Raw genomic sequence first — 18,805 nt, 5'->3', positions numbered from 1 at the left:
ACACACATACATACACAAACACACAACACACACATACATACACACACAGACACACACACTCACACACATCTTGAAGCGTTTCCTTGTTTCTGCTTATCTGACATTTTCCAGAATCTTGCAGATAATCTTGCTACGAAATTCTGGTTTGAAGATCTCTGAGAAAAACTTGCAGATTATGTCCCTACGCCTTCTGCAGACGAGGAATCTGCATGTATGGGTGGATAAAGGCCAAGAATGACACAGAGCCCTCCGCCTGCCCCATCTGAAAGATAAGGCTGTTTGTGGAAATACAGCCTGGTGTGGAGCTGTCAAGATGTGACAGTTTCAGTACTTCATACTGACACGGTCCCACAGAGGGATACCTCTGAACTCACCAGGTGGGGTGCAGACATCCTATCTGAATCGTTACTTTAATGACAAACTTCACTGGGTGACTAGTGGCAGCTAGCCATCTGTCAAGCCCTGGCCCAACTCGGACTGTCCACCACCTCCCCACATTCTCTTCATTATAATCCACCTGTAAAGGAGCCCCTTCTTCCCCGCAAGCCAAGTGACAGGTCAGAGCTGTTTAGTGAAGCCACAGATCTAACTAACTCTATTGACCTGAACCAACGGCTTCCCTGAACTGCAGAATCCACCAGGAAAATACTGGGGTGCTGTGTGCCAGCATCACAAGCCATTGGGGACCTTGTGCGCATCCCAGTATGTGAAGACACTCTGTCTCCTTTCAGCAAACCCTCTGACACTACTCAGTCACCTGCCAGCTAGTGACCAGCAGCTGCCTACTGGGGAGGGATCCAGCCCTCTCCCCTTGGGAACCAGAAGGCACACACACACACACACACACACACACACACACACACACACACACACACATGGCTCTGGCAAAGGAGCAACCTTGCCCCCTGGTTCACTGGCAGTGCTGGGTAGGGTACCTCACTTGAGCCACTTCCAGGGAAAACCAGGGAGAGGTTCGTGAGGACCACAGGTCACGCATCCCACCTGGAGTGAGCTTCTCTTCAGAGAGATTTAAGGAGCAACACTGCTAGTCGCTCTCTGGGACTCACATGGAAGCACCCTAGGACTCGTGCCTGATGGAATTTAGCTAACACACGCTTTCTTCATAAGGCCTGGCAGTGCCCTCAGAAATGTGGGACAGGGCTGGAGCAACAGCACAGAGGGTAGGGCATTTGCCTTGCACACGGCCAACCCAGGTTCAATTCCCAGCATCCCATAGAAAGCAAACAAAAAAAAGGGAAATGTGGGACAGCACTTTGACATGATACCTGAGGTCACCCTCGATGGCAACGTCGCCCACAGGACAACGGTGGCTCGCAGCAGCCTGAGCAGGACTGGGGACAGTTCTCATCTTCAGTCCACAGCTGATGCTCACAGAGCTTCACTTAACCCCTTTTACCCCAAGTCTGTGCTACCATCCAGGTTTCTTTCTCCTGGCGGAAATGAAGTCAAATGATCATTGCTTTTTTTCAACTAGATAAGCATCCAATTTTGAAAACAAAATTACTGATTGGGACTCTGTGATTCACAGGACTGTAAGTGCTGGCTTTCTACGCACACGCCTCCTTCTCCCAAGGCACGGAGCCTCCCCTGGGGCCCGGAGCTTCCTGGGAATGTAATTCCTGAGTTTTCTCTCTACAGAAATTTATCATCCTTGTCCATCGCTATTCTGACCAAATCGTGGAAGACTGCACACAGGGCAAAGCGCACTTCACAGAAGTCTTCATCTTAACCGGCCACGTCACCCCCAGTGTGAAAAGGCAGGAAGCACACATCTTAGCGGGCCAGAGCCAGAGCGAGTTCTGGACCCAGTGGGCCACGATGCCAGAGGGGCACGCAGCGGAACCTGCTGTGTCTGTTCACACTCCCTAGCGTGAATAAGCATTCAGGTGACAGCTCCCTGACACTGGAAGGGGACTGGTGGCCAGCATGAGAGCGCCATCTTCTGGTTGGTGAAAGGGAATGAAATGGACAGAGTCACCAGGAAAGCTAAAGCACCCGGGCAGGTTTGGAAACCAAGAAGAGTGGCAACTGGAAATGTCACTTCTGCAAAATCTGAACAACATATGAAGTCAGTCCACACTCTCAACACACCAATTCCATGAAAAGATGCCACCGAAGGTCACACAGGCTCCCCACTTCCCACCCTGCCTTAGGAAAGGCCTATGGTCTGCGCTCTCTCTCTCTCTCTCTCTCTCTCTCTCTCATACACACACACACACACTCTCTCTCTCTCACACACACACACACAGATACACACACACACACACACACACACACACACACACTAAACAATCTCTGTGGCTCACACATAAAGCTTACATTTGAAAATTTGAGGACGGCAGCAATCGAGGCCCATGGTATCCAGCCCTTTCCAACCTGAGCTCCCGCCAACTCCAAGTTACGAATAACCATCCATCCTCTCAATGGAGTCTTACGGAGCTGAGGACCAGATGGAGGAGTTACCGACCACTCAGCATTTCCTCTGAGTTCCCCCAAATCATAGGACTTCTGGTAGACTGTGTCAGAAACGGATCTAGGGCCTGAGGTCCAAACGGACGTTCTGCCACTAGAGAAATCCCAACCGAGGGGGGAGAGAGAAAGAAAACAGAGCGAGAGTCGTCCCAGCCGGTCCCATCAGGGAAACACCGGTGCTGACAAGCAGCCTTGAACTACTTGCTTCTTATGCTGCCAGCACGGACCTCAGCGACTCATTTCCGGGTCTGCTCCATCCAAGTCCAGCCCAACCCACAGGTCAAATGGAGCCTGGGGGTAATTGGGAGGGGGGTGTGCCCTTGCCCTGATTCACCCATCAGGCATGCCACTCCTTGCAAAAAGCACAGATATCTCATCCCTTCAGAAGTCCTAGACTTATGGGGGCTGGAGCGATGGCCCAGCAGGTAGGTAGACAGGTAGGGCATTTGCCTTGCACGCAGCTGACCCCATTTCCAACCCCGGCATCCCATATGGTCCCCAAGTCCTGCCAGGAGTGATTCCTGAGTACAGAGTCAGGAGTAAGCCCTGAGCATGGCCGGGTGTGGCCCAAAAACTAAAAAAGTGGAATCACTTTTTTGAGAGTAGCGCCCTTTCCTCCCTCTTTTTGTTATTTTGCCCTTGAATATATAACAGACTTTCCCTTATCTTCAAACAGTCTCTGTGATAATAAAGGGCTGTGGAGAAGTCGGTCTCCAAGTTTTCCTGTTACATGCTGGTGTCTGTTCTTCCCTCAGGAGCAATCTGCTCCTTGTCCTCACAGGCAGTATGAAAACAGGTCTCGGGGGAGAGGAGGTACAGCACGTAGGGCTCCTGCCTTGCATACGGCCCCGAGCCCGCCAGGCGTGATCCCCAAGCGCAAAGCCAGGTGCAAACCCTGAGCACTGCCGGGTATGGCCCCCAAACAAATGCACCAACAAATATAACGTAGAAATACTCATCTACAGAGCAAACAACTGAAAGGAAACACAAACCAGGATACCTTTAGTATTTATGTCCAGATTTTGAGACCCTGGCTAAATTCGCTTCACACTTTTAAAACACTTTCCCATTTTCAACAAGGTCGATTTACTTCTAAAATAGGGAACGGGAGAGAACCAAAAGCCCTTTTTTCACCAGAGATATTACCATTATACTGGAAAGGTTGACTCAATATTCAGAGAGGGCATCATGAAGAAAACACTCAGGGCCAGAGAGCGGGGAACCTCAAACACAAACTTCAAGCCGGCGCTTTGGAGAAGAAACGAGCCAGGAGAACCCAGAGGCGCACCTCCACCAGCTGCGGGAGCCCGGGGCACACCACTGACAGGGCAAGCCCTCCAGCAGCCAGGCAGGGCGCAGCCCAACCCGTGGCAAAGAGGAAGGGGCACCGGAAAGGGAGGAAGTAAACCAAAGCGTGCTCTCTAAGAAGCTCCTGTGAGAGCGAGTCTCAGAGAGACCTTACGCCATCTTTGGCAGGCCATCAGGCCCCAGAGGGGAAGAAGGCTGAACTGCGACTTGTGTGAGTGCAGTTCACAGGGACACACCCCGACACCAGGCAGCCCTCGGGCCTCAACGCAGCAACAGACAAAAAAGAGCAGGAATCAAACCCACGGTGGAAGGATTTTAACTTCTACCTCCTTTTATTCTGATTTGATATAATTAGAATTAAAAGGTTTCCTGGAAAGAGAGAACTAACTTTCAGGGCTGAAGAGAGCGAGGAGGGCACTTGCCCTGCACGCAGCTGCCCAAGATCGACCCCTGGCATCCCATATGGCCTCCCGAGCACTGCCAGGAGTGATTCCTCGGTGCAGAGCCCTGAGAAAGCCTTAAGCACCGCCGGGGTGGCCCAAACACCAGAGAAAGAAAAAAACAGAGAACGTTCTCACATTCAAGATGTTCAAAGTGGCTTCAAGCCCAGGTCAAACACGGAGCTCCCTTGCTTGTCTGTTTCTCTGCCGGCGCGTTTCCACTCCAGACAAGCCCGCGTACTCTCCTGGACATCAGCTTCCTCTTTCCCTCCCTGCACCTTGCTGAACAAGCTTCAATTAAGAATACCTTGTTTCACAAAAAATAAATTCAAGACCAAAAACATTTCTTATGCCTAGCATTAATTCTCAAAGGTATATGATAGATGTCAGTGAAAAGGGAGCTTCTTAGTTATAAGTCAAAAACTGCGTGTAATGGAGCCAAAAAGCTATTACAAGCTGCTACATAAATAGGCATTTAATGATTTTTCCCAATGTTACATTATTGATCAAACAGGCCCTTGGTTTCCATTGAAATGAACAAGTAATTTGTTTAAGGTAACAGTAATAGAATTCGTACCACATTAACTACGCTACGTCTTCGGCATTATCAGAACGACCGATATATAAAACAAATTTTACACTGGGGAGGGAGCAGAATGCAGGGGGACCCTTCACCGAGATGCAGGAGTTAGAATCTGGGGAAGGAGTTCTGCTTTGGTATCTCTGGGTCACACTTAACCTTAATCACACTTAACCCTCTCTAAGCTTCAGGGTGCCTGTACCTCCCCACCCCCGCCCCCAACACACACACACACACACACACACACACACACACACACACACACACACACTCCTAAAATTCCCTTTAGCTCTGAATAATTCGGATCCTTTGGAGACTATCAAAACCATCTTTCTGGGCATGGTGGGAGGATGGATCAGAGAAATAAAGAGAGCTAAGCAAATGCTTCAGAAGCAACATCATTCACACCTTCCACCCAACATGACTTCTGTGTTCCAGAAGTGCATTTCGCAGGAAAGTCTGTATTAGATCAGCATAATAAAAGTTCAAAGCCACGCCAAGCCAATTACACACATAATCTCGGTAACTGAAGTTCATACAAAGTCTACAGAGATAAGCGGAGCTGATGGAGATGAACCATGGATCCAGGCCACGCAGCCGCGGGAGGCCAGTGTCTGTCTTTCAGCTTGGGAATAGCCTGTATTTCTGCACAGCAGGAGACCTGGGTCTGTTGGTTATAAAACAGTCTATGGTCCTGCAACGCCACATAGTGGGGGCTGGGGAGGGGAGAGGCCAACACAGACACACATGGAGGTGCCAGAGCTGGGGGCAGGAGTGAGTGGGGAGTGGAAGAGCTGACCACCGTTCAGTGTCAGGAATCAAACCTGGAGTTACCTCACGTCAAGCATGCCATCTCCCTGGCCCTCACATAATCATACTCAGAGTACACCAAAGTACTGCGTCAAAATTTGCATGTTTAACGATACTTTCACATGTATTCATATTACAGTTAGTTTTATTATGTGGCACTTGGTTAAATTAAGAAAAAAGTACCTAGAAGGGAACCAGAGCGATAGTCAGTGATAATACAGCAACAGTACAGCGGGGAGAGCGTTTGCCTTGTACACAGTTGACCCAGGTTCGATCTCCAGCACCCCTTATGGTCCCCAAGCCTGTCAGAAGCAGTCACTAAGTGCAGAGTCAGGAGTGACCCCTGAGCACCGCCAGGTGTGGCCCAAACCACCCCGCCCCCCAGTAAAGAAAAAAGTAACTAGATACAAGGCTAAAAAGTGGGGAGAAGGGAAGAAGAAAAACTTTCTCAAGCAGACAGACCAGGTACATAAATAAATGCTCTGCATCACTGATCATCAGGGAAAAGCAAGTCAAGGCAACAGGAGGTCTCACCCACCCTATGCCAATGAGACTGGAACACACTGAAATGAATCGAAACAGTAAGCGCTGATCTGGATGCAGGGAAAGGCGCCCCAGCCCTTTCGGAAAACAACCTGGACACGTCTCAAGAAGAGAGAAAAAGAACTGAGCTTCCACACGACCCAGCCGCCTCACTTCTGGGCCCCCACCCCAAGGATCCGCACGGCATGGCTTTCTGGCGGACCCCCCGCCCCGCCAACTTGCACTTACCAATTTGCCAACTTACCAATTCTCAAAATAAAGTTTCGTCACACACGGGGAAAAGACCAATGAGAAAGGAACAGGCTGGCAGTGAAAGTGAGGAGGGAAAAATGTACATCCTCATGAATCGATATTGTCTGATTTTATCAGCTATACGTGAACCTTAATTATTTACGTGACAAACTGGACCCCAATCACACAGCACTGCTGGTCACATCAGCTGAGTGAGCCAGGTACTTGAACGGTGGAGGAGAAGGAGCAGGAGCTCCCACTGCAGAGATGACACAGACCTATGTCTGAACACTCACCGATTTGTACCTGGTCAGGCTGGCTGAGAGAAACAAATGCCGAAGTGTCATCAATCCAGGAGATCTGAATGTTACCTAGAAGAGGAAATTGATAGTGGGCTGGAGCGATAGCACAGCAGGTAGGGCGCTTGCCCTGCACGTGGCCGACCCAGGTTCGATTCCCAGCATCCCATATGGTCCCTGAGCACTGCCAGGAGTAACTCCTGAGTGCAGAGCCAGGAGTAACCCTGTGCCTTGCCGGGTGTGACCCAAAAAGTAAAGGTAAAGGTAAAGGCCCTCCCGTTGATCGTCGATTTGCTCGAGCGGGCCCAGTAACGTCTCCATTGGAGACTTTGTTGTTACTGTGTTTGGCATATCGAATACTCTCGGTAGCTTGCCGGGCTCTCCGAGACCCAAAAAGTAAAAAAAAAAAAGAGTAAATTGATAGTCCAGTGAACGGGGATTATTTCACAGCTACAGATTTGATTTGTATATTGCAGTGGTTAAAGTACTTCAGAGAGAGGTGAGACACTAGGTGGGCCGGAAATCTAATCAGGAATTCAGCACTACAGAGCTTGAAACTTCAAGAGGAGAGAGAAACTGGGGGATGAGTGAGGGGGAGGATGGTGCAAAGCTACTAAAAAAAACTGTTTTAGGGACCAAAGTGATAGTACATCAGGGAAGTCATTTGCCTGCACACAGCCAACCCGGGTGTAATCCCTGGCATCCCATACGGTCCTCTGAGCACTGACAGGAGTAATTCCTGAGTGCAGAGCCAGGAGTAACCCCTGAGTACCACCAATGTGGGACAGAAAGGAAAAAAGAAAACAAAAAAGTTTGTTTTAAAAACAAAAGAATGTTCCCTCAGAGTTAAGTTCTGGACTCAAGGTTGTAAAGATCACTAACAAAACTCAGAGACCAAATAGGTTCAAAAATACAACTCTTTTCAACCAGAGGGTTAGTACAGAGGGTAGGGCACTTGCCTTGCACGCAGCAGACGACATGGGTAACCGAGATCCCACATGGACCCCAAACAAGCACCATCAGGAGGGATTCCTGAGTGCAGAGCCAGAAGTAAGCCCTGGGCACCACTGGGTGTGGCCCCCAAACCAAACCAAACCTAAAAAACCCCAGCTCTTTCAAAAGACAGAATTTAACAAAAACAAAAAACCATGGGGGGCATAGGGAGGGAGGTGTCCACTTGAGCACGAACTGAACCAATATAGCAAGACACAAGAAACATACAATGTTGGCTAAAGAAAAGCTGCATGATGAAAAACGAACAAGGAGAAAAGGCACAGAGAAAGGAGTCCCTCCTGAAGGGAGAGAGGAGGGGGGAAGGAAGCAGGAGAAACAGACACAGGCAGAGGGATCCGGGCAGGAACAAGAACTCATGGGAGGGAAGTTGGAGGCAAGAGAAGCCCAGACTGTGGTTCTCCTACAACACCTGGGTCGATTTTTTTAAAGTCAGCATCACTAGAATTTACCACTTAAAAAGAAACTTAACTCCTAAAAATTTTCAGTGGCTAGAAATACTTAAAAATTCCCTTGTTTTAGAGAAGGGAGCACCAAGTAAAGGGCCTTGGGAGGATCCGCCCAGGATGGGAGATGCATGCTGAAAGTAGACTATAGACCAAACATGTTTGCCACTCGATGCCTCTTTTGCAAGCCACAGCGCCCAAAAGGAGAGAGAGAACAAAAGGGAATGCCCTGCCACAGGGGCGGCGTTGCGATGGGGGAGTGGGGGGTGGGAGGGATGCTGGGACCTGTGGTGGTGGGGGATGGGCACTGGTGGAGGGATGGGTACTCGATCATTGTATAACTGAAAGCCAAGCACAAAAACTTATAAGTCCACAACTGCCCCTCATGGTGCTTCACTAATTAAAAACAAACAAACAAACAAAAACTGCCTTGTTTCACTGTCAGAAAAACAAAACAACAAAAAGACACCCTCCGTTCCTACTGCACTGATGTGCCAAACGGACTCATCATTTTTACTATTATTACTTCCTTCACAAGGAAACAAAATACAGAGGCGACTAGCTCAATGTCACACAACAAATTTTGTTTTGCATTAAGATGGAAAAAAATTTAAGAGAGTATTTTTACTTCAGCTAATTAATTCAAGCTTAACAAAGTGATTAAAAATGCAACAAGACAAGAAATAACAGTTTTTTAAGAAATGAACCTTTGGGGCTGGAGAGATAGTACAGCGGGCGGGTAGGGCGTTTGCCTTGCACGCGGCCGACCCGGGTTCGATTCCCAGCATCCCATATGGTCCCCTGAGCACCGCCAGGAGTAACTCCTGAATGCAGAGCCAGGAGTAACCCCTGTGCATTGCCGGGTGTGACCCAAAAAGAAAAAAAAAAGAAACGAACCTTGAAGTTCAGTTGCATTTATTTTATTTATCTGTATTTAAATCTGAAAAGCAGAACTAGTAGTCATTTGACTTGACTCTCCTCAAAGATTGGGCTAACTTTCCAAAAACGTTAACTGCTTTCTCACTCGCTTCTCTGAAAATCTAAGCCTGTAAAGCTTTTTCACTTATAAAACCTCATATAGCCACTTATTTTAGAAAATACAGAAAGGCATAAGAAGGGAAAAACTAAATCTTATCTAAAACACTCAATGACAATAAAATGACACTTCCTTTTATTCTGGATTCTATATAATCTTTTTTAGTAGCCTTAAGGAACCCACCTTGTCTGATTTTTATACTAAATAATAAAATACTAGTCTGTTGAGATAACTAAACATTTACTAAACATTCTTATTGAGTCTTTAGGTTTTTGCTGTTATACAAGAATTTTCAAAGAGAAGCGCTTAAATCATTTGTTAAAATAAGACAGACATTACTAAAAATGTCCTGTCAGAATGTTTTTTTCTAAACCCTAATCAATGTTCCCCCTACCCTCAACGCAAAAATAAATAAATAAATAAAATGAGCAAGGGAGAGGGGGAGTTTGGGGCCACACCTAGCTGTGCTCAGGGCTTACTCTTGACTGTGCTCAGAATCACTCCTGGCGGGGCCTGGGGACCATATGGGGTGCCAGGGATCAAACTCAGTCTGACTGTGAGCAAGGCCAGCGCCCTCCCAGCTGCACCATCTCTCTGCCTCAAGACTGCTGAATTTAACTTACTTAACTAACCCAAACACACTACCCTCCATCCCGATCGTCCATCTCAGCCCTCCAAAACATCTGGTTTCATCTACTCTGACTAACAAGTAGGTCTGCCCCATGAAACAGATATTCCCTCTGCTTTGAATCTTGGAAATGAGCTGTCCTCACTTCCAAACTTTTTACTTTCCTTGGTCAGCAGTAAAAGCTGGCATAGTAATTACAGCTTGACTTCCATGGATTAACAGCACTCTGTGCTAGAGAGCTATTAAAAGTTCCTCAGAGCACAAAGATAGCCATGCACCAAACTCCCAACTATTCCGACAATGGGATTTAACCTTGCATGTCGATGTTATGGGATGCGCATGCCGAAGCCGCTGGTATCGTCTCTGGCCTCCCAGATGAAAATGACAGCAGGATCCTGAACATCTGCCTCTGTGACATACTCACCAAAGGCACTGAAGAGCTGGTACAGATCACTGGTTTTCCACTCTTTGGGGAAGGTCACGTGGAGAACATGGTCGCGTTTAGGCTGCACTACAAGGCAAATTTTTGAGAAAGGTTGACAGCGGAACGGGAGGTTCTCAGGTGAAAGGAAACAAGCTGACTTGGGGAATGGCCATGAATGCTTCCTGTTTACAAACAATTCTTGGAAGTTCTCAAGACTGGCGGGTGCTGAGATTCCAATTCTTTACAGACGCCGCAACAAGCAGAAACCGAGCGACTCTAGCAACGCTTTCTCTCAGACGGTTCCCAGGCAGTTTCTCAAGGGGGCGGGTGGGGGAAGCCTGGTCCATTCAAGAGGCTTCGCAAACATTTCACTTTCTCCTTCCAATTTAGCTGCCCACATGTTCGCTTTTTCAAAACATAACACACCGGCCAATTAAATGGGCTGCTGGTGCTTCGGCAGAGGCAGAGTCTTAATCCTGGGTTCTACTCCCGAGCTGCCCGCTTAACTGTGCCAATCTGGGCAGGAGACTCGACCACTCGGATGGCACCTGGCGCTAACCCCAAGGACTATATTTAGTTGGCAGCCTCCTCGAGAGAATGACAGGTTCACACGGGGATCTGGAAGAGCGGGCAATAAACTGCGCCCTCCAACTCCCCTTGCAATGACAGCTCCCACCCACTGCTACCTCCCGAGGGCTCGTACTAAGGCAAGCAAACCAAGACAAGGAGAGAGCAATAAGAACTGGAAGGGTGATGTGAAAAAAGGTGGGGCCACACGCAGAAGCAACAGCAACCTTCGCCCAAGGACATTACTAGCCTTCTGCGGTGTTTTCAGTCAGGAGAAAAAATAAAATAAACAAAAAAAACCCTGCTAATCCAATGATATACATGCTCAAATAGCTGGAAAATAAAGAACTCACTGAGTTACGACATTGCAAGTATATCTTAAAAATTTATTATTGGGGCCAGAGTCACAGTACGGCAGGGAGGGTGCTTGCCCTGCATGCAGCCGACCCAGGTTCAATTCCCCAACACACCTGAGCACCATCAAAAGTGATTCCTGCATGGTTCCCTGAGCACCACCAAAAGTGATTCCTGCATGCAGAGCCAGGAGTAAGCCCTGAGCACCACTGATTGTGGCCACAAAACAGACAAACAGACAAATCTATTATGGGGCCAGAGTGATAGTACAGTGGGTAGGGTGCTTGCCTTGCACCTGGGTTGATTTTGGCATCCCGAGCACCACCATAAGTAATTGAGTGGAGGCAGAGCCAGGAGTAATCCCCGAGCATTGCCAGTGTGACCCAAAAAGGAAAAAAAAAAACCTATTATGTATCTTTGTTAGACATCATCAATTTAAGTATCTGATATAAATTATGAGTTCTGAGTAAAAAGAAATGAGAAGGCATTTTTTAATTCAATTATGCATCAACTGGAAAATAGAAGTAAAGAGTTGAGTTCATAAGAAGCCCCAGGGTGTCATTAACTTAAGCATATCAACCGCAGAATCACTGCCCATTTTTAAGTGAACAAAACTCCTTCAATATTTTTCCCATTAGCCCTTCCAGACCACTCACTCCAAATATGCAGACACAATGAGAAAATAAAATTCACTTACAGTCGGGTCCTTCCAAGTTTAGGTACGGGATATCCATGACTCTCATAAGAAATAACCTAACAACAAGAAAAACAACAAATTTTTTAAAAACCAACAATACAGGCATCTATTAATGTTCTTAGTAGAAGTTTCTTGATTGTGTTAACCTAGTTCTAAAGTTAAAGGTTGCATAACTCACTCCCAAGGCTTTTCTCTGAAACTAAATAGTTATCATAAATAGGAGAACAAACACCTACAAGAGTTCGATTCCCAGCATCCCATATGGTCCCCCAAGCACCGCCAGGAGTAATTCCTGAGTGCATGAGCCAGGAGGAACCTCTGTGCCTTGCTGCGTGTGACCCAAAAAGAAAAAAAAAAAAAGAATTTCCAGCACTCAGTTGCTGCTAAATAAACAAAATTAGTAATAGATGAATCAAAAAAAGCTCTCTGCACAGCCACCTTGTTGGGCCAGAGAAAGAGAAAATAAATGAGAGTGCTAGCCAGTTTGCTGGGTCAGGAGTAACTATGCCGACAAACAGTAAAGGTAACTGGTGTTTTCTGAGCTGAGGACGGTTTCTTTTCCTTTTTTCCTGAAGCACAATCACTGGACTAACTACCTTAGTGTGTGGACTGCACAGTCTGTAACCAATGAGCAAATCTGCTGTGATCTCTAAGTGGTCAGTGTACTGGACTGTGAGAATAGTGACCATCGCAAGAGCTCGCGCTGCTCACCAGAGTCATTTAAAACCGGAGCGGTGCAGTGGAAGTGAGTCTCCGTGACAAGACTAGCACCAGGCTATCAGCCATCACAGTCCACAGACCCCCTTCCACAATAGACTCTGAAGCTAGGTGCACTCACTGCAAAGCCATTTAATTCAGTTTCCAGATGACGGACAAAATAGCAGGCATTTTCTTGTTTGGAGGGTAATTTTTAGTTAGGATTTTTATTTTTAAAAGCTAATGATGTCCCTGCATGGCCCTGGTAGTCTGCGAGATTCAGCAAACTGCAAAGGCAATCCAAGTATCCAACAAGCAATTAGTTTGGCTTCACTGACCCGCAATTAAGATGCACTACTACCAGGCATTCAAAAGCCAAGCAAGACATGATCAAGTTTACAACTGGAACTACCAGGAAAAATAACACTGTTCTCCTAATGCCAGAAAAAAACAAAGCCATGGATTCTGTGGTTTGAGAACTTGTTGCTCAACCTAAAATTTAATGAACCAAATCCTATAGCGATGAAGATAAATTTATTTTTAGTTCACTAACATAGGTTGAAGGGTATTATTCTGATCTGGTCATTTATTTTACTAAATTCGACCATCACTACCTATAAAGTCAGAAGACAATGGGAACCAAGCACACAGTAGGTTCTCAAAGACAGTGGCTGTTAACTACTTTTGCCCACTAGAACCTGGAAATTATTGTATTAGAAGGCTCAATATTTATATGCTTCATATAATTCTCAACTTTTCACTTAGTAAACGCGAAAATGATCCCATAACTCTACAACCCAAGTTTTAAAAAAAGCTTTACTAGATAGAACATATCAAGTACCATTGGAATAATTTAAGATTTTAACCCTAATTCCACTGGGAGACTAGATGTTGAATCATGAGGATGTTTACTACTCTGCTACCGAATATACCCATTGTCAAAATCAGCCTCAATATTCCGTGATTTGTGGGGGAAAAGAAGTTATCGTTCATCATTTCTATCATTTGTCTTAATCTATCTATGAAAACATCAAAATATAAATAAACTGTGGAAGAAATTTAAGTTTTAAAAATACACACAAAATTATATGTCATGGGGCTGAAGAGATAGCACAGTGGGTAGGGAGTTTGCCTTGCACACGGCCGACCTGGGTTTGATTCCCAGCATCCCATATGGTCCCCTGAGCACCGCCAGGAGTAACTCCTGAGTGCAGAGCCAGGAGTAACCCCTGTGCATTGCCGGGTGTGACCCAAAAAGAAAAAGAAAAAGAAATCGTCATGATTACAACTCTGTAAAGTATCTACATCAGTAATGAAGAAGAAAAAGGGGCCGGAGTGATAGTACAGTGGGGAGGGCACCTGCATTGCATGCAACTGACCCACGTTCCATCCCTGGCACCAGATATGGTCCCCATGCTCCACCAGGAGTGATCCTTGAGCTCAGAGACAGGGGGGAAGGTCTGAGCACTGCCGAATATGACCCAAAACCCAAAAATTTAGAATAAAAAGAAACCAAGGGGGGAAAAAAAAACCCCTTCACCACCCTGGAGAAGAAAAAGCAGCAACGGATGGCTTTGGAAAACTGAGCTGTTTTATAAAAAAATTTTTTTACTCTAGTTTTTAAAATATAAAAACTAAAAGCTGTGAGAGAAAAGTTACAAACTGAGAGGCCTGGGGCAAAGACTGGAAGCTTCTCTAGAGAAAGTCCCACTGACAGTAGCAGCTGCAGCCCCCCTGGCCCCTTGTCTGTATTTGCCTGTCCGGGGAAGTCCAAAGTAAGCAAAGCCACAGAGGCAGGTCTGTGACTGCTTCATTTCTTTTTCCAACGTTTCCTTTCTGAAACCAGGCACCATGCAGACAGAAAGGCCACTAAGAAGGGAGATCTCTCTACCAAATGATCATTAGGTAAATGTTCCAGAAAAAAAAAGTTTAAAAATATCTTCTGCCAAACAATATACAGGCAATTTCTTCTCTAATACTTACACTGATCTATAAAAATACCCTCGCTATTAAAAAAAACGGTGTCAGCAAGGACACTCGGAAGATTTTTGGGCCTGCCTTGTTTGCTTATTCAATCACCTAAATAAAAACCTGTTGTAAATGAATTATTAATAGCCTCCCGCTCTTCCCTTGCGGCCTCCAGGGAGAACAGCAGAGCCCAGGGCCTGAAGGACATGGAAACTGACTCTGTGTGACTTGGCAGGCGGCGCCTCTCGAGGGAGGCATGAGGCTGGGAGATGCGCTAAATCTGGAGCAAAGCGTCCGTGGTCACCAACGCCAACTCTCCCAATAGCCCGGCCCTTCCTGCCAGGTGGCTGGCGGGCCTGTGCCCTGCTCACGTCGCTGCCCTTCTAAAGTGAAAAAGATTTTGCTGTTTGGACCCTGCACAAACTGGCTCCCACAAGGACTTCCTGGGAGGGCTACCAGATCAAATGCTTCCTGTCTGGGTCCTCCTGACATCTTCGGAGCCACACTGGGCAAGCGGAAATGCTAGGGACACAGGAAGGACGCTCCTTCCCTGGGCACTGTAGGGCAAAACACCCTCTTCCCAACAAAGCTGTGAACAGCCCAGAGACACTTGGACCAATGCTGTGCAAAACCTCAATTCTCTCCTTTGTTTTGGGGGGGGGGGTGGCTGGAGCGATAGCACAGCGGGTAAGGTGTTTGCCTTGCACGCAGCCGACCTGGGTTCAATTCCTCCACCCCTCTCAGCTACTGAGAGTATCTAGCCTGCACGGCAAAGCCTGGCAAGCTCCCCATGACGTAGTCGATATGCCAAAAACAGTAACAACACACCTCACAATTTGAGTCCATTTGAGACGTTACTGGTGCCCGCTCGAGCAAATCGATGAACAATGGGAGGACAGTGCTGCAGTGCAGTGCTTTTCGGGTCACACTCAGCAATGCTCAGGGGTTACTCCTGGCTCTGCACTCAGTCCTGGCAGTGCTGGGGGAACCATACGGGATGCCGGGGATCGAACCCCGGTCAGCCACATGCAAGGCAAATGCCCTCCCCGCTTACTATCGCCCTGGCCCAAAACCTCATTTCTCATTCAGTGAGGACTCTGGCTGCCAGCAACCTGGTAAAGCCAGGCCACTGAGCCGGAATCGTGACCCAGTGTAGACAGCTTCCCCCCCACTGAAGAAGACTCCAATTCCCGTGGATGCGATGGCCACTTTCACACCAGCATCCAATCCTAAGAAGACTCAGGTTCACATGCTAGAGGCCACCAAACCAGTTACTCTTCAGCACACCTGACAGCAAGGCTTTGCAAGGATTCTAGGAGGACAGGACTGGGGTGAGTTCACCCTGACTCTCCAGCACACTGAGCTCCGGGTTGCGTCCCGAAGCCTCTCACTGGCCTGCACATGCAGCCACCTGCCAAGCACTATCCCTCTCCATGCACCCCTGCCCCCTGGCACTCACAGAGGCAAGCCAACAAGCTTTGCCCTGGGAGCAGTAAGAAACCCTCACCCGAATGCGAGAGGCCAGCACGCCCCAGAGGACTGCCTCTAAGGGACCAGAGAGATAGTACAGTGGGTAGGGCACTTGCCTGGCAAGTGGCAGCCCTGGGTTCAATCCCCAGCACCCCAAATGGTCCCTCGAGCCTGTTAAGAGTGATCCCTAAGCCCAGAGCCAGGAGTAAGTCCTGAGCACCTCCAGGCATGGCAAAAAAAAAAAAAATTGCCTTGACAGCTGGAGCACAGTGGGTAGGTCTTTTGCCTTTCATGCGGCCGACCCAGGTTCAATCCCTGGCATCCCACGGGTCCTCCAAGCACTGCCAGGAGTGATTCCTGAGTGCAGAGCCGGGAGGAACCCCTGAGCATTGCCAGGTGTAATCCAAAAAAAAAAGAAATGCATTTTAACAGGAAACTTCCTGAAGAAAGCCTGAGGCTTATCAAAATGTGGATCCCCAAACCCTCATTCTGGCAGAGACTGGGACGTGTCCCTTTCCCACCCTGCAACAGTTCAGCTGGTTCCAGAGCTGACAGGACAAGGGGAGGGAGAAGATTTACTGTTACTAATGAAGGCCCAGCCATCAGCTAGATTCTAATCACTCGCACCAACTTCTCGGAAACAGTATGAGGGAGTGATCTGCTTGCCCTAAACATCTCAGCTTAGGGAAACAAAACTATTCAAACAAATGCCACAGCCTCCTCAAAACCCAAAAAGCAGTGACAAAGGCTTTTCCAACTCCTGAAACCAGGGGGCCCGCTGAGGCGGCAGAGAGGTTCTCTGCGGGGGAGCTGGAGGGCCATTGGAGCTGACAGGAGGCGGAAGGGCTCTTAACCCTCTCCCGGCTGCCCACATGGCAGCAGTTCAAGGCTGGTGTTGTGACCAGCCGCAAATGCAAGCCCTCCAGCACCCGCAAGGACACGCCAGCCGGTAGGGCAGAAGGGAAGACTGGCTTCCGCCGAACAGAGCAACACAAACCAGGCACCTGGGACCTCATCAAAACGCTCCCTCCTTACCCACGAGCTTCTGCCGAACTCTGGCAACCAGAGGACACAGCTCCCGCGAGCGATACAACGGAGTGCTGGTTTATCGGAACCATCCCCAAGCTGCCCAGCAAATGCTGAAAGGCCGTGAAACAGTCTGAACCAACCTGGCTTATGCTGCGGGCTGAAGAAAACAAGCAGCGGGAGGGGAAGCCCCAGCCGCACCCAAGAAGGCTGGCGACTATCAAGACACGCTTCGAGGCTCCAGGACGGCCTCGCCCCTCCCCGCCCACGCCCCGGCCGTCGGGAAACAACAAAGCCACCGCAACAGAGGTGAGGCAGGCCCGCGGGGGTCTGACAGAGACGGGCTTTGTGGGCTGAATGCCGTGGACACACGCAGGCCCGCGTGCTGTGGAAGGAGGGCAGAGGCGAACGCCCGTACGCTGAAGATGGCAGGCACTCTGGACTCCTGCCCCAGCAAAGCCCTCCAGCCCCCAAACTGCTCATTGAGTATGTCATTCAGTGGGTAAAAACCAGCCTCTGCTCAGCAGCTTCTGAGTCTACACATCTCTCTTAAAAAGGAAAAAAAAAGCAATTTCTGAGTGGGAAAGGCCCGCCCCACCCCCGACCGCTGAAGACAGGGTCAGAGAAACGGTAAGTAAAATCTAATCTCAATCCAATTTGAGGAGTAAATTATTTGTAGCTCCCTGCAAGCCCCCAAATCTTCTATAGGGAAATTGAAATCTCCACCAACTGCCAGTGCCAATTGTACTTGCAAACGGTCTGGGAGTTCCCTTCAGGGCACAGCGGGGAAAGCGCCCCCCAGGAGGCAGGTGCCAGGGCTCACTGTGATACACACTGATGAGCTGGGGAAAACCAATTCCATCATCCCTGACTGAAGGCACGCAGACACCTCTCACGACATAAGCTCATTTGCTGTGCTCACCAAAGTGCCTGTGCACAAGCACGGGGTTCCCATGGGCAGAGCGAGCGGGCCCAGCACCCGTCACCTGCATGCCAGGGGAGGGGCACACAATTCCCAATCTAGCGTTTTGACAAATAGGCTGTTCTCCACCTTAGGTTCCAAAGCCATTTGTCCTGCCCTTTCTTAAACAGAGACCCTGCATGACAAACCAGGAGAGAAGCGGGAGAGAGCAGAGAGAGGAAGGGAGAGAAAGGGGCGGAGGAAGAAGAGGAGTCTGTGGAGAAGAGGAAAGAAGAGAGTGGAGAGAAGAGAAATTAGAGAGGAGAGAAAGGGGCGAGGGGGAGGGGAGAGAGGAGCAGGAGTAGGAGCAGGAGAGAGGAGAGGAGGGGGAAGGAGAGGGGTTGCTCCCTGAGCAGTCTCCATCAGATGAACCATAGCCAATTACACTTAATCACTTAACTTCCCGTTAATCGTCGATTTGCTCGAGCGGGTGCCAGTAACGTCTCCATTTGTCCCTGTCGCGTGCTAGTGTAGCCCAATGGCATCTGTTCGCTCTGGGAACATGAAGAGCCTCAAACCGATCGTTCATGATCTTGACGAAGAAGTCTGACTATCTGGTAGGTGGGCGGCCACGCGGTCTTCTAACATCTCGTGGAATCCAGTCGGTAACAGCTCTAGTCCAGCGGTCGTCTTTAAATCTCATTACGTGACCAGCCCATCTGATTTTTGACGCCTTGGCAAATGAGACAGCGTCCCTGATTCTTGATCGTCGACGGATGTCGAAACTCCGGATTCTTTCTCTCATTTGAGTGAAACGTGTTATTCCAAGCATAGCTCTTTCAATTCCTCTTTGGGAGACCCGAATCGCGTTCTCATC

General features: G+C 48.4%; 1 protein-coding gene across 1 annotated transcript in view; it reads right to left on the bottom strand.

Moving 5' to 3' along the window:
- PARN (poly(A)-specific ribonuclease) overlaps window positions 1–18,805 on the bottom strand; it is a 114,406-nt gene that overhangs the window by 42,567 nt on the left and 53,034 nt on the right. The window contains exons 19-21 of the mRNA XM_056122375.1: window positions 11,868–11,923; window positions 10,250–10,336; window positions 6,702–6,776 (exon numbers count right to left, since the gene is read on the bottom strand). Of these exons, the coding sequence (XP_055978350.1) occupies window positions 6,702–6,776; window positions 10,250–10,336; window positions 11,868–11,923 (218 nt within the window). The remainder of the gene's footprint in view (window positions 1–6,701; window positions 6,777–10,249; window positions 10,337–11,867; window positions 11,924–18,805) is intronic.

Source organism: Sorex fumeus, unplaced genomic scaffold, assembly GCF_029834395.1.
Source record: "Sorex fumeus unplaced genomic scaffold, SorFum_2.1 ptg000045l, whole genome shotgun sequence".
In the NCBI taxonomy this organism is placed as follows: Eukaryota; Metazoa; Chordata; class Mammalia; order Eulipotyphla; family Soricidae; genus Sorex; species Sorex fumeus.
The sequence above is the reverse complement of the archived record's forward strand: the minus strand, read 5'-3'. Positions and strand labels throughout refer to the sequence as shown.